General features: G+C 40.4%; 2 protein-coding genes across 2 annotated transcripts in view; one reads left to right on the top strand and one right to left on the bottom strand.

Moving 5' to 3' along the window:
- Positions 1-6,262, top strand: part of MRPS22 (mitochondrial ribosomal protein S22) — a 13,336-nt gene extending 7,074 nt beyond the window's left edge. Inside the window, exons 4-8 of the mRNA XM_010858208.1 lie at positions 743-886; positions 1,195-1,278; positions 2,492-2,637; positions 5,051-5,159; positions 6,134-6,262. Coding sequence (XP_010856510.1) covers positions 743-886; positions 1,195-1,278; positions 2,492-2,637; positions 5,051-5,159; positions 6,134-6,229 — 579 coding nt within the window. The 3' untranslated portion in view covers positions 6,230-6,262. The remainder of the gene's footprint in view (positions 1-742; positions 887-1,194; positions 1,279-2,491; positions 2,638-5,050; positions 5,160-6,133) is intronic.
- Positions 6,263-6,813: 551 nt separating this feature from the next.
- The window catches only part of COPB2 (coatomer protein complex, subunit beta 2 (beta prime)), a 33,160-nt gene continuing 24,767 nt past the window's right edge, over positions 6,814-15,206 (bottom strand). The window contains exons 16-22 of the mRNA XM_010858209.1: positions 11,662-11,772; positions 10,460-10,674; positions 8,149-8,241; positions 7,883-8,063; positions 7,630-7,698; positions 7,416-7,487; positions 6,814-7,178 (exon numbers count right to left, since the gene is read on the bottom strand). Of these exons, the coding sequence (XP_010856511.1) occupies positions 7,083-7,178; positions 7,416-7,487; positions 7,630-7,698; positions 7,883-8,063; positions 8,149-8,241; positions 10,460-10,674; positions 11,662-11,772 (837 nt within the window). The 3' untranslated portion in view covers positions 6,814-7,082. The remainder of the gene's footprint in view (positions 7,179-7,415; positions 7,488-7,629; positions 7,699-7,882; positions 8,064-8,148; positions 8,242-10,459; positions 10,675-11,661; positions 11,773-15,206) is intronic.

The following is a 15,206-nucleotide window of genomic DNA, read 5'->3' as shown; positions in this document are numbered from 1 at the left end:
CCAGAGGCAGGTGCACCAGTCTCTCTGACACATTTGTCTCTTGCCAGAATGAGGACTCGCAGAGGTGTGGAAGTAAGATTCCACATTCCTGGGTTTGTTCCATTTATCCTTGTCACTTTAAATGTGGACCATAAAATAGTCAAGTCTTATCTGGGTGAGACTTTAGGATAAGAAAACAATTTAAAAAGGTTTATAGCACTTCTTTTTTCTGAAATGGATTTAGATGAATCTCAAATCAACTTTTTTTAGTTGAATCATTTTATGCATTCAACTCACTTTACCACTGTAGTTCATATTTAGTAAATACTTTCATTAGATTTTTGATCGTCAGAGGCACTGCAGTGATTAGTGAACTGAACTGAACTGAAAGTTTCTTAGTCGTGTCTGACTCTTTGCGACCCCATGGACTATACAGTTCATGGAATTCTCTAGGACAGAATACCGGAGTGGGTAGCCTATCCCTTCTCCAGGGGATCTTCTCAACCCAGGAATCAAACCGGGGTCTCCTGCACTGCAGGCGGATTCTTTACCAACTGAGCTATCAGGGATGATTAGTGAAGGAAGTATCAAATCTCGCCAAATCTGAGGTTTAAAATTATTATTGAAATCATACATGATTGCATTTTGTTTGCCCGTTGCATTTTATATTGTTGATTGCAAACTATTCTTATAATGGTGCTTAGTGGGACACTGGAACTAAAAATCAGCCCTCACAAACTCATCCTTGTGTTTTCTATTTCAGGAGCGTTTTATTGTTGTCAGAGAACCAAGTGGCACGCTACGCAAAGCCTCTTGGGAAGAACGGGACCGCATGATTCAAATTTATTTCCCCAAAGAAGGCCGTAGAGTTTTAACACCAGTAATTTTTAGGGAAGAAAATCTTCAGGTAAGATGACTTTGGGGTCATAGAGGCGGTGGTGATTTCTTTGTTGAACCTGTTGGCTCTGGTGCTGCTGGGTGTTTTGCTTTGATAAACACAGGCATTTCTAATGATAAGTAGGGTCATTGTCTTGTAGTTGGGTTAGCTGGGATTTGAATCCAGGTGTGACATGTGGTTTGTGTGTGGTTTCTGCCTCCCTCGTGCTGGGCACAGATGTGGCCTGTGTGTGGAGGGGCAGGGCTGTCATGGTGTCTGGACAGGTGTTGTACTTTCTTTTCTTCTCATTTAATTCCAACTCTGCTATGTGGGTTTAGACCATGTACAGTCAGGACCGGCATGTTGATGTCCTCAATCTCTGCGTTGCCCAGTTTGAGCCAGATTCTGCTGACTATATCAAAGTGAGTATATTTTATAGTATCTAAAGTATGGGTGTCAGTATGGTTATGATTAAGATTTTTTAGTCCAACACAATGAGTTAGGTTATAAGCTTCAATACAGGGGGAGGAAAAGGGAAATGCCTGAACACCTGTCCAGTGCTGGATGTACACAAAATAGATATTTTCATCCTTTCAACAACCCTTTAAGGATGAGAGAACTTAAGTTTAGAGAGTCAAGTAACTCGCTGAAAGTTGCACAGCTAATAAGTGATAGAGTTAGTACCCAAACTTGATGGCAGAGATTTTTTCTTCAGTTTATTGTACAGGAAAGTTATTTACTAAAGTTTGCCAAAATGCAGTGTATGTGCCTTATGTTGCAATTTAATAATCATATAGTACCTTCTGTGTGTAAGGTGTTACTGTGGAGGTGATGACATGAACTAGGATAGGGAACCTTGTCGAAGCTTGCAGTCCAGGAAAGATTGTGGGGAAGTATAATCACCACCATAGGTCTAAGATGTTGGGTGCTAAGAGAAGGCTGCAACATGCTCTCAGGGAAGGCCTAAGAGGGCTTTAGGAGGATAGGGAACATTGTGGCAAGTGGATGGAGAAGTATTTCAGGTAGAAAGGAAAGTACGAACAATAGGCAGGACACAAAAGTAGACTTGAGAAATGGCCAGTCATCTGTTTTGCTTGTACATGTGGTGAATACCTAGGGAAGTGGTTCAAGATTAAGCTAGAAAGGTAGATGGGGCCATATCACAGGTAACCTCAGATGCTAGGCTGACGAATCTGGACTTCAGTCAGCAGCCTTTTTAATATAGGAATGCCCTCATCAGAGTCCTCATTTAAGATCAGTCTGGAAGAACTAAAGGAACATTAATTAGTAAGATGGAGTGGGATAGTTGACTGGGTAGGGGAAAGGAGAAGTGGAAGTCCATTGTTTCCAGTGGTCCATATATCTAATAGGTGCTTCATATATAGTGCATGGCTGCTGAAGAGTAACTGATCTGGTTATAAATGTCTGGCAGACTTGTTCCAGGTTCCACACACTTCCAGTGGCGAGCTGTCCTTAATCATACCTGCTAGTTAATGACTGATAGTGGATGCAGGATCAGGAGACCTGGTTTACTAATACTTTCTTGGACAGCTCGCATGCTAGTGGATGTATATCCAGTAATGTTGGCTCACTTTTACTTTTGTATTTCTGAAAAATTGCATTTTGTATGGATAGGTTCATCATCAGACCTATGAAGATATAGATAAATATGGAAAGTATGACCTTTTACGTTCAACAAGACACTTTGGTGGAATGGCCTGGTATTTTGTAAATAAGAAAAAGATTGATGGTTTATTGATTGACCAGATTCAGAGAGATTTGTAAGTATGATCTTAGTAAGTAAAGAAATTCTCACTATCATTACAGTAAACCTGTATTTCAGTTCAGTTCAGTCGCTCAGTTGTGTCCGACTCTTTGCAACCCCATGAACCGCAACATGTCAGGCCTCCCTGTCCATCACCAACTCCCAGAGTCCACCCAAGCCCACGTCCATTGAGTTGGTGATGCCATCCAACCATCTCATCCTCTTTCGTCTCCTTCTCCTCCTGCCCTCAATCTTTCCCAGCATCAGGGTCTTTTCCAATGAGTCAGCTCTTCGCATCAGGTGGCCAAAGTATTGGAGTTTCAGCTTCAGCATCAGTCCTTCCAATGAACACCCAGGACTGATCTCCTTTAGGATGGACTGGTTGGATCTCCTTGCAGTCCACATCCCACATAAGCAGGAGGCTGCTGGTGATCATGAGCATGTTCAAAAATTACTTGCCTTTAGGTGCATTAGCTGTGAATGAATTTAAAGCTGCTCAGCTGTAAATGTTCTGAAATTATTTAACATTTTTTGCAAGAAATTAGAGCAATACAGAATGTATTTCGCTGAAAATTATTTATCAAGGTGTACTCATAAGTTATTATAGAAATACTTATCACATGTAAGCTTTACATCTGAAGCAATTCATTTGCATGCTGCTGCTGCTGCTAAGTCGCTTCAGTTGTGTCTGACTGTGTGTGATCCCACAGACGGCAGCCCACTAGGCTCCTCTGTCCCTGGGATTCTCCAGGCAAGAACACTGGAGTGGGTTGCCATTTCCTTCTCCAATGCATGAAAGTGAAAAGTGAAAGTCAAATCGCTCAGTCGTGCCCGACTCTTAAGCGACCCCGTGAACTGCAGCCCACCAGGCTCCTCTGTCCATGGGAGTTTCCAGGCAAGAGTACTGGAGTGGGTTGCCATATTTGCATACTGGGAGGGAATTTTGAGTACTTAACCTTTCCTGCTCTGTGTAAGTAAAACTTCCTGTGGGAATTCTCAGCAGGACAGTTTGCTGCAAATCCCAGGTTAAACAGTAGAGGGTGCATATCCTTGGCAAATGGAGCCCATGCCAGAATTCTGCACAGATTTCAAACTTAAGTTCCACTGTTGGTCTTGAATTGAGGTGCTTTAAAACATTTTTTTACATGAGGATTTACTTGCTTTTAATTTCAGATACAGGCTGGGTTTGAAGCTAAATCGTTCTGTGAAACAGGTATTATACAGTAGCATGAACATAAAGAAGCCCTGCTGTGACCAAGATATAGAAACCCAGTTAAGCTCTTTATGGACTCACATGCTTAGCTTTTAAGAGAATGACTGTTATCTTTTGTTGCCACATTTGTTGAACTATTAAAGTACAACAAACACAGTAGATAATGAACATTAAACAAATATTTTTCCTCTGGAAAGTTTGGTTTCTCAGCTCTGGTTTTCTCAGTTTCACCAAGAGATGACCTTTAGGGTGAACAGGCTTTGGGATGAGCCCAGAGCATTTCTCTAAGGTCACCGTGGCTTAAGAAACTCTTTACCCCACTCCCACTCCACTCTAGAAGGGCTTTGAGGTGGCAAATGGTAGGAAGGTGTTGACTGTGTGAGAGGATAGAGGTTATTTAGTTTGGGGAAGGCAAAGTTTTAATGTTGATAAAAACTGCCTATAGATTTCTCAAAAGGTTAAGTACAAACTGTAAGAATTGAGCTCTTGTTCTGGCTTCATCATGGGTAGTTGTGTGACAAGAGAAAGACAAGACAGATTGCTGAGGAAGAACCTGAATTCTCTTCTATCTAGAGTGCATAATTTCAAATTTGCTTCTCTAGGATGCTGGTTTTTAACTAATGGGATCCTGTGAATTGACAGGTGGCTTGGGAGTCTTTCCTTGGACTTCTAGATGCGTCTCAGAAGCATTTACCCACTAATTCAGAGTCTCAATGAAAATTCCTCAGCAGATGTCACTGCTAGTTTGCACCTGAAGGCAAGTGGACTGAGCATCCCCATGTCCACTAGCCTCTGGCTTATGTGGGATGAGGGTACAGACCCACCCTCTCTATTACTATCTGCTGGTGATGTGGGCCAGCCTGGAAATCACCCACTGTTAGAACACTGTTTCTATGAGAAATGATGCTCTGCTTTCAGAAAGGATACAGCCACATTTTTAATATATTCACTTTCATTATCTGGGTACCTGTCTGTATTGACTCTTGTCCTGTGAAACCTAAACTAGCCAATATTCCTGAAAATGGTTTGAAAATATGAAACTGAAAGCTGTAAAAGTTTTTTTCCCCCTGGCCCAAAGGAAGTTTGAAATGTAAAGTTCAGCATATACTTTTATAGGACTGTGAAGCCGAAGAAGAAAACTATAAACTAAAGTTAAATATGTAAAAAGAAAATGAAAACAACAAACCCTTTGTAACAGTAAACCCTTTCCCTCCAGAGTTGATGATGCCGCCAGCTTGGTCCAGCTCTATCACATCCTCCATCCTGATGGCCAGTCAGCTCAAGAGGCCAAAGAGCAGGCTGCTGAGGGATTACAGTTAATTAAGGTAAAGGGACTTCTTTCACATTCATTATCATGTAGTGATTGAGTGAAGAAATCATAGGGTTCAATCCCTGGGTCAGAAAGATCCCCTGGAGAAGGGAATGGTAACCCGCTCCAGTATTCTTACTTGGAGAATCCCAGAGGAGATTAGGACAGAGGAAACTAGAGGGCTACACCCCGTGGGGGTTGCAAAGAGTAGTACACAACTGAGTGACCAACACACACACAGATTCGTGGTCTTAAACCAGAGTGATTAGAGCCCCGTATTTCTTCAGCCTGGACAATAGAAACAGCTGCCACCGGAGTCCAAGGAGTTCAGATAGTGGGGCGGCAGCTCCTGTGCTCTTTAGAGCACATGTCGCCCAGTTTGGTCACATTCCTGTCCAGAAGCAGGGAGGATAGTGCGTTCTCATTTTGGAACTGTATCGCTCTCAAAACTATGGGATTACACAGATTTCTCTGTAAATGTTGAGATGGTTTTTTTTCAGGATGCGGGGAAACCATTGTATGATTTTCATCTTTTCTGATGCTCACAATAGACATGTATTTGTGGATCTGGCTTCTCTCCTAATATTACTTTATGCTACTGCAAAGCAGTTATAAGGCTTACTGAGGATAAAAACAACCAGTGATGACATTATAGGTGGAGTAGGAAAAGCCCATTCTTTAAAGTGAAAAATCATCTTGCTAACTTCCATCCTCTGGATTTCTCTTGAACCTAATGCTTCTTATTTTGATCCAGCAGTGTAGGTTTTCTTAATTTTTTTCTGAAAAATGACAATCATGTTTGGAAACTTCTGGTGTTTGGAATTAGGTTGCTTTAACTGTGATACTGTTTTTCTGTCCATGTAGTATGCTTATTGTTTGGTAATCAGAAAAATATTGTGAAATGTGGAGGGTTTTTAAACTGGGACTTCACTAGGAACTTTATCAATAGTATATTCTCTATTTTAAAACTTTTTTTTTTTTTTTAAACAGGTCTTTGCAAAAACAGAAGCACAGAAGGGAGCATATATAGAATTAACACTGCAAGCTTACCAAGAAGCATTCATTAGCAGTTCTGCAGCTTCCTAAAAATATTTTTTAAATAAACTTCATTTTACTAAATTCTAGCTGGTTTTCTGTCAATACTGAAAAAAAATGTCAAAATTAAGAGTTCCTTATAAAATTGTTTTTTAGACTCTAAATAGTGCCTCTATCAGAAATACAAAGAAAAAACTATTTACTCCACTCACTTTCTGAGGCTATGAGAGGATAACTGAAGTATATTTAAATGCCTGGTTATGAATTTCTCTAATCATGTCAGATGAGTCCAGTGTAAAAAGAAAGAATAAAAGTACTATGTCTCTGTGTTACCAAATGGATCAGTTGGTAATTTAAACAGAGCCCAGCTTAATGTGGTCAGGGGAGTTGACTCTAGCAATAGGTACTACCAGACAAAGTCAGAGGAAGGCATAAGAAAGTTATACAGAATGAGGGGAATAATGCAGTGAGGTCTAGCACCGATACTCAAGTCTAAGAAAAATATGAATGATGCTATTTGAAAATAGTTATTCAAAGAGAAGAGAACATGGGCTGATACCTAGAAGAGGTGTAGTTTTGGCTCAGCCAAACTGGAATCCTGTTTTCATTTTGCAAAAAGGAAACTCTGAAGTATCTTCATTATTTCAAAAGATTTTATGAGATACGGTCCAATGACAGTATGAAAAAAATCAAAGCCCACAGCTGTTTTAGTTAAGCGAACAGTGATTTAGATGCTGCACAGAAACTCCTCCGAAGATGAGGGCATTGTGCTCCTAGTGGGCAACAGCGTCTACATATAAAAAATGTAAGGAGTTTCTCAGAGTCCAAAGCATGGTGGTCAGGGTGACGATCGATACCTGTCCATAATAATCATCTGTTTAGTTGAGTAAACGGGAAATATTATTTAGTCGTCCAAAATATCTTCATCTAGGTTGATATCTGTTGTGTCAATATCTTCTATTTCCAAATTATCCAAATCTACTTCCAACTCAAGTAAACTCTGCAAACAAAAGGAAGAGGGTGAGTTCTGTAGTACTGTGTTAAGGAAGAGTTACCTGTGATTCATGATCCAAAGAGAACTAAACCAACAGTCAGAAAGGGGTATCTTTCCATTTCAAAGCCTCTGCTCTGAAACTGATTACATCACTTAAAACACAGGCCTGCACAGCTAGCACACGTTCACGTGGAAAGAGGGTGAGGCTGGTGTCCAGCGGGAAGCTGGGTATGATGTCAATACCTTTTCTTCTTTGTTGGCTGTCTGGGAGGTCACGATAACAGGAGTAGGAGAAGCAGGTTTCCCATCAAGTTCCTGAAAATCCACAAAACAAAGGAATTTGTTCAGGAATTCGAAGTTTTTGCCAAAGGGAAGACTGATCGGGATTAGGAAGTGGGAGATGGTACTTAAAATCAACAAATCTCAACCAGACTATCTTGTGTAGCAGTCTACTGACCTGCTGAGCTGCAGATCTTGAGGGCTGAAAGCCTTTTGCCTCTTCCATAACATTTCTTTCTTCATTTGGCTATCAGGGAATGAAGCAATGATGGAATGAAATATTCTGAAAGCATAATTCATCTATGAACTTAGCCCAAATCCCAAATACTAGCTCTCAATCAAATCAGAACGTATGTAGTACAGTTTAAAACCTTAAGCTGTGAATGCCCCTCTACTTGCAGTTAGCAAAATCAGGCGCCCCAGGCACTCACGGTGACAAGTGGGTACTGTTTGGCCGGCCATAGGTCGGCATGCGTTTCCTTCACCCATTCTTCTACAACAAAGGCTTCCTTTAATCCAGGGAAAAGGTTTTCATATTCTGTTGGATCAGCAAGGGATTCTGCTGCTTTCTGATTGACTTTTGAGAGGTTTTCTCTCCAGAGTTTCACCACCCTGTTACAGATATGGAACCAAAGGGAGATTGGTAAGGACTCTGTTTTTATCTGAAATATTTCCTCCCAAAATGAAAAGTCTGTACCTTGAAACCTGACTGGGTAGGTAAGTCCGTGCCAGGAAGGCAGCTTCTGGCAGTCGTCCAGTTCTAATCAAAAGCTCCAGGCAAGCATCAAGCCTACAGATTAAAGACAGGCACTGTTACCACGAATAAACGCCGTAATAATGGCACTTAGCACATTAGAGAAATGTGAATTTAGTGCTGCAAAGTCAGCATTCCCTCTCCAGCTCCCACATGTATACCTCTTTTCTGTCACTGAGCCATTAACTTATCACCTGTGAGTTACATAATGGACTCCAGGAGTGTGAGAAATAAGATAGCTTTTGTGACCATTTTCAATCTGCTTCACTGTCCTAGGCAGACTAAAGGGGCTTTTTAAGACAAGGTAGCTGATACGAACACATTTAAGGGCTTCAGGAGATACAGAGGAGAAACTCGTTTCTCAAGTATATTGCTGAGGGCAGCATCTCTAAGATGAACAGTGCTAGACAATGCAGTGGTGCCCAGTAGGAAAATATCCAAGTGTCCATTCTCTTTATTTCAGTTTTTTCCTGTGTAAGTTTGATAAAGTGGATACTGTGTTTTAGAATTAAGAATTTTTTTTTATTTTAAAAAGGTAATACTTGGATATTACAAAGTAATATGCCATATATTACATAATATCCTCAGCACTAAAGTCACAAACGTTAATATTCTGCAAAAAACACGTGACTACTAAATACAATAAAAACATACCAAGTGGCATAAAAACATTAAAAACAACTAACAACTTAAGAGTTTAGGTCTGATTATGCCACCAAATAACTCTCTTCAGAATTTTTTGGGTTTTTGAATAATTGATAAGAAAAGTAGAACCAGACTTCCCTGGTGGGCCAATGGTTAAGAATCTGCCTGCCAATGCAGGGGGGACGTGTTGCAGGGCAGCTGAGCCCATGTGCCACAACTATTGAAGCCCCCATGCTCTAGCGTCCCTGCTCCCCGGTGAGAGAAGCCATCACAGTGAGAAGCTAGTGCACCACAACTATAGTGGTCCTCACTCACTGCAGCTGGAGAAAGCCCCTGCTCAGCGACAGACCCAGTGCAGCCAAAAAACAGTGGACCTATTCTTGTTAAGTTGCTCGGTCGTGTCGGATTCTTCTGCGACCCCATGGGCTGAAGCCCACCAGGTTCCTCTGTCCATGGGATTTACCAGGCAAAAATACTGGAGTGGGTTGCCATTTCCTTCTCCAGGGGATCTTCCCAACCCAGGAATCTAACCCATGTCTCCAGCATTGGCAAGCAGATTGTTTACCACTGAGCCACCAGGGAAGCCCAGACCTTTTCTCACAGGTATATAAATGTATGCATGCTGCTGCTGCTGCTGCTGCTAAGTCGTGTCAGTCGTGTCCGACTCTGTGCGACCCCATAGACGGCAGCCCACCAGGCTCCCCCATCCCTGGGATTCTCCAGGCAAGAACACTGGAGTGGGTTGCCATTTCCTTCTCCAATGCATGAAAGTGAAAAGTGAAAGTGAAGTCGCTCAGTTGTCCAACCCTTAGCGACCCCATGGACTGTAGCCCACCAGGCTCCTCCGTCCATGGGATTTTCCAGGCAAGAGTACTGGAGTAGGGTGTCATCAGATCTTTTCATTAGTTGACCATTATGAAATAAAATGCAAAAGTATTCATTAATTTTGCCTTACAGACTTTCTGAACCTCACAGTTCATCATAAAAACTTTGGTATAAAATACATACACATTCAAAGTTTTTATGATGAACTGTGAGGTTCAGAAAGTCTGTAAGGCAAAATTAATGAATACTTTTGCATTTTATTTCATAATGGTCAACTAATGAAAAGATCTGATATGTACTAACTGCTACACTTTTGAAAATATATGACATTTTAATGCTTTAAATGCAAATCTAAAAGTAACTAGCTAGTAACTAGTAGCTAGCATCCTGATCCCCCTTTTGGATTTTTTGTTGTAAACAGATCAGAATTATTCAATTTGGGAAAAATCACCTGCCATTCAGGTACCAAATGACAGCCTCTTGCTGTCATTAAATAAAATACCTTAGCCAGGAAGTGGCAGGGCTATTGAGAAAGGGGTTTAACATTTCTCTTCTCTGAAGCTCAACTCTGCTCAAACATTTAGACAAACTGTGGTAAAAGCATCCTTTGCTGAAGCAGCCCTGTCCCCCTGCCTGCTCCTACCAGCAATACCCCCTGGCCAGGCATCAGTGCACTCTCCAGGGTTTCCTCTTCACGTTGCTCTCGAAAGACCACCCTCAAAAGTCAGTGCAGACAGTGCTTCTCATTACTCTGCCTGCCTTTAGACCGTGGGTTAATACTTACTTGCCCTGTAAAAAGTAGCTCATGAATGCCACATTATTCTTGCCGTCTCTCTCTGCGCCCTCTGCTAGCTTGTTCACCATACCAGCATTACCAGAGGCAGTGGCCAAAAGCAGCAGACCCCCATAGTCCTGTGCATGATGCAGGCACTCCTGGGCTAGGCCAAACTGGCATTTACTAATGGCAAGTTCAGCAAGCTGTTTCCACTTCTGTTCTGACTGTAAGAAAGAGTTTCCACGTTAAAATATCTTTTAAATCAACATCTGAATTTCCAATACCAACATTATTCTGTTAATCTGAGCATTACTGTGCTGACAATTTTATATTTTCTATAATTATAAAATACATGTTTTATGTATACTGAGCTGTGCTTGTTAAGTTGGTTCTGTCAATCAAAATAAGAACGGAATGACAAAATATGTAATTAGGAAATGGAAATTATTCACATACACAAAATTAATTCAAACACAAATCAATTTTAATGCTGTATGAATAATGAGCCCATTATATTTTTATCTTGTAATTATATAGTGAAACTAAAACTAATAAGTTTTCAGGTGATTAGATTGTAATTTAAGGAATGATTTATAACCCTTTTTTAAAAAGAATAGAAAAAAAGATTTTATGTCCTTAAATATTTAATAATAAATATTATTTCTGTCATTTGGTAGTGTCTCAGAAATCAAATAAAATGCTGCTCATTTGGATAATCTTAACATAGCTAAAATTTCTTTAGTACATCTGAAATGAATTCACCTGTAAAAGCTAGACTGAAACCATAACTGGAGCCCTCAATATACGATCCATAAAAATGTCATTAAATTGTCTCAAAATGTCAGAACCCTTCTTTAAAACTAACATCTTCCTCACTAGTTTGGGATACTGACACATTACTGCTTGTCTGCATTATTTGAGAGTTCCAGATTCCTTTATCTACTATCTTCCAGCTATTCTTCTCTTCCAAAATAGATCCCATGTTAAGATTAAAAAAACAAAAAACTTTAGCTTAAATTAGAATGCTAAGAATATATTAATAAGAATATAGAATTAATCATTTTTAAAAAGACCAAAGAGAGGCAATAACCTCACCAAAATTAGTTACTAATTTGCATTTCAGAAAAGTTAAATAACACAACTTACACTAAACACTACAAATATCTACTGACCTTTCCATCAGTTACAAAAAATGATAAATTAGTACATACCTCTGCTTCCACTGCTAACTGGTATGCAATTTTTAGTTCTCCAAGCTGAAGAGCAAGTTCAAAGCGATGCTCAGGGTCTGTGGAAACTGTAAGAGCTTGCTGCTTGAAGCCCTGAACAGATAAGATATGTGTGTGTGTTTATGTACAGCAAAACCTGTGTGTGTAGTCTACATATACAGTGCACACACATGGCAAATAATCCATTTTCCCCTCAAAACTAAATACGCTGCCGACATTGGAAGCCCTGTTACTTAAACAAAAGTAACAATAACAACAACTACTCTTCAATAAGAAGACAGAAAAATTAAGGAGCCATTAAATCAACTGGTAAGAACATACAGGAAAGACAAAATTCAGTTGCACGCCTGTTTTCTAAGCATGGAAGCTGACCAATGCTTGATAAACTCAAGTAAAACAACAACTAGTAAAATTCAGAAGTATAAAAGTAAATATCAAAAATGATTCTAGAAAGTTGACTGGACAAGAACCATTTAAAAAAGAAAAGGCACAGTAGTGTACACCTAGCTGTCTGTAATTGCCCAAGCTGGGCCTTAGAGATCTAGTCCTGGGCCTCAAAGAAAGGAAAATCAAATGTAAAACTTTACAATTTTCAATCATCCGCAGGTCATTTAGCAAACATTTTGCCTTCAGGTCCAGACACTGCCTGGGTGTTACCTATGCCTTTACTGTTGGTCTCATGTCCAGTTTACTCTTCAGCAAGTATTCCAGAGGGCAGAAGTCTAAAACCTCCTTCCCATGCTCCAGTCAGCCATCAGAAACAAGCTTTTAAGCCAACTACTATAATCACTATATTAGCTTCTCCCACAATACGGTGCTGATGGGGTCTGCCCTATGGGCAAGTTCTTCAGCTCCAGGGGATTGGTATAATGAGACAAAAAGTTCAAGCTGCAGAAGACTTCCTCAGACTGAGGGTGAATGGTGTTAAGTCAGGATGCAGAAATTGGACAGTTCTGTCTCACTAAATAGTCAGCATGGCTGTATCACTGTGTTCAAAATAAGTTCCCAGACTATACAAGCTGCCCCTCCCTCCACTCACCCCTGAGGTACAAGGTAACAAGAAATTCTGAATAATCTGCATTACTCCTTATCTCCCCTAGCACTAATGCAGACAACATACAATCCAAGAGTGGAGGATAGATAATCCATAGTACTAGTCATATATAGGTGAGGGCGAAGCAAATGAAATGAGGTGGACTATATATGTTTACTTTTGTTTTCCACCAAATCTCCACTGAAATGACACTAAAGGGATTCTTCTTTAAAGCACAAACTCCCAAGGACACATAAAAAGGCAGAGGAGAAATCAGTCTTAATAACAACACTTTGTGAAGCTTGAAAGCTGGTGAAGGAGTTAAACTTACTGAAATAAACATTCAGTTAAAACACCAGAGAAGACTAAACCAGGAGTCAAGACAGCATAGAAATAACTCAATTCACACCTCAGCTGTGTCTCGTGAAGGGCAGTGTTAAAGCCAGCAAAGAAATCAAACTGCCTAGGTCTATATAAGAAGCAGTTAGACACCCCAGGTCCTCACGCCTCCCCACATCCTCTCAACACACATGGAAGACGAGGCTTGATGTCTAGAGAAGGTAAACTAGAGGGTCTCCAGCCTGAGGGATACCTACACACCCAGAAGGAATACCGAGTGGCAAAAGGAAAACAGGAGATTATGAGAATGGATACTTAACTAAATGTTTGAAATACTAAATACTGAGACACCAAGCTGTACTCTACCCACCGCACCCCCACCCCCACCCCCAGAATGATGGTGACTGGGGAGCTTCTCTGTAAACTAACCAAAGGGGCTAGACTTAAAAATACTAAAATGTCAATGAGGGTTATATGCCAGCCTGAGCAGTGCTTGGTACAATATTAAGTGCTCATTAAATTTACTAAATGAACAAATTCATTACATGAAGAAACTGACATTGAGGTTTCCCAATCAATTGGCCCAGCCACATCACATATTTTAAGTTCATACTCAATAAGTTCACCCATGAACTCAGATCTTTTGACCTGCTTCTTAGACCTCCACTCTTACAGGAGTGCTCAAAGATCATCAGATACCTGAGGAAAATCTTTAAAAGGAAAGACAGAAATCAAACCAATAATAGCAGGACCAGTAACAGTAATCTGAAGAAAGCATACCAATAAGGGAAAAAGAAAACTCCAACTATCACTTATACCCTAACAGAGGGTATGAAGAGAAACTCTGATAATAAACAAGATTTTAAAAGTCCAAGAATAACAAAATGAGAAAACCAGTGCCAAGAAGTCCAACATCTGAATAACAGTTCCACAGAGAGAATATGGAAAACATAGGAAGGAAATCAACAGAAACATGATTCAACAAAATCTCTCAAAAATGAAGGAATGCGCTTCCAATTAAGAGAGCTCATCTAATACCTAGCAGAATGAATGATGACTGACTCCTAAGCCAGGGCCCACCATCATGATAACATTACAGAACAACAGGAGCAAGATCCAAAAAGCTTCCAAAGAGAAAAAACAGATCAGGCACCGAGACTCAGGAATATAAATGGTTTAGACTTCAACAATAACTAGAAACCAGAAGACAAAATAGAATTTTTTCCTCAAAATTCTGAGAGAAAACTATCTCCAACTTAGAATTCTATATCCAGTTAAGTGGCCAAATATGTTCTAGGGTAGAACAATGGCACTTTCAGATATTCAAGGTCACAAAAACATTTACTTCCTATCAATAAAAAACCCTTTTCTCAGAAAACCACTGAAGGACATACTCCAGCAAAATGAGGGAGTAAACCAGGAAAGAAGATAGGGGATATAGGAAACAATGGCTCAAGACGAAGGGAGGCCCCAACATGATGGGGAGGGGATACTCATGATGAGGGAAAAAGTCAGCTGAGCCTGAAGGAGACTGAACACACTGAAAGGAGATAGCAAGGAAATCTGGAGAAGCAGCAGAGTAGGAAGAATAACCCTAAACACATAGAGAAATAAGCAACGTTAATAAAAGAATCAGTTATTAACTCAGGGAAAACAACTGAAAAAAGAGGAAGCTGTAATATGGCTCAGCTGTCAACAGGGTTTAAATAGTCATAATAATATAAACAATGGATACTGATCTAATCAAAATTATGATGTAACGATTTAAGTGGCATGTAGGTTGTTGAAGCAGGGGGAGTGAAAGAAAGATAAATTCTTCATTTTCTACAGAGTGGGAGGTCCCAAAAAATACCTAAAACTGAGAAACAGCAATATAATAAGCATGTTGCTACTAAGTCATGTCAGTCGTGTCCGACTCTGTGCGACCCCATAGACGGCAGCCCACCAGGCTCCTCCGTCCCCGGGATTCTCCAGGCAAGAACACTGGAGTGGGTTGCCATTTCCTTCTCCAATGCATGAAAGTGAAAAGTCAAAGTGAAGTCGCTCAGTCGTGTCTGACTCTTAGCGACCCCATGGTCTGCAGCCTACCAGGCTCCTCCGTCCATGGGATTTTCCAGGCAAGAGTACTGGAGTGGGGTGCCATTGCCTTCTCTGG

Source organism: Bison bison, unplaced genomic scaffold (genome assembly GCF_000754665.1).
Source record: "Bison bison bison isolate TAMUID 2011002044 unplaced genomic scaffold, Bison_UMD1.0 scf7180017864384, whole genome shotgun sequence".
Lineage (NCBI taxonomy): Eukaryota > Metazoa > Chordata > Mammalia > Artiodactyla > Bovidae > Bison > Bison bison.
Note: the sequence above shows the minus strand (reverse complement) of the source record. Positions and strands in the feature narration are given on the sequence as shown.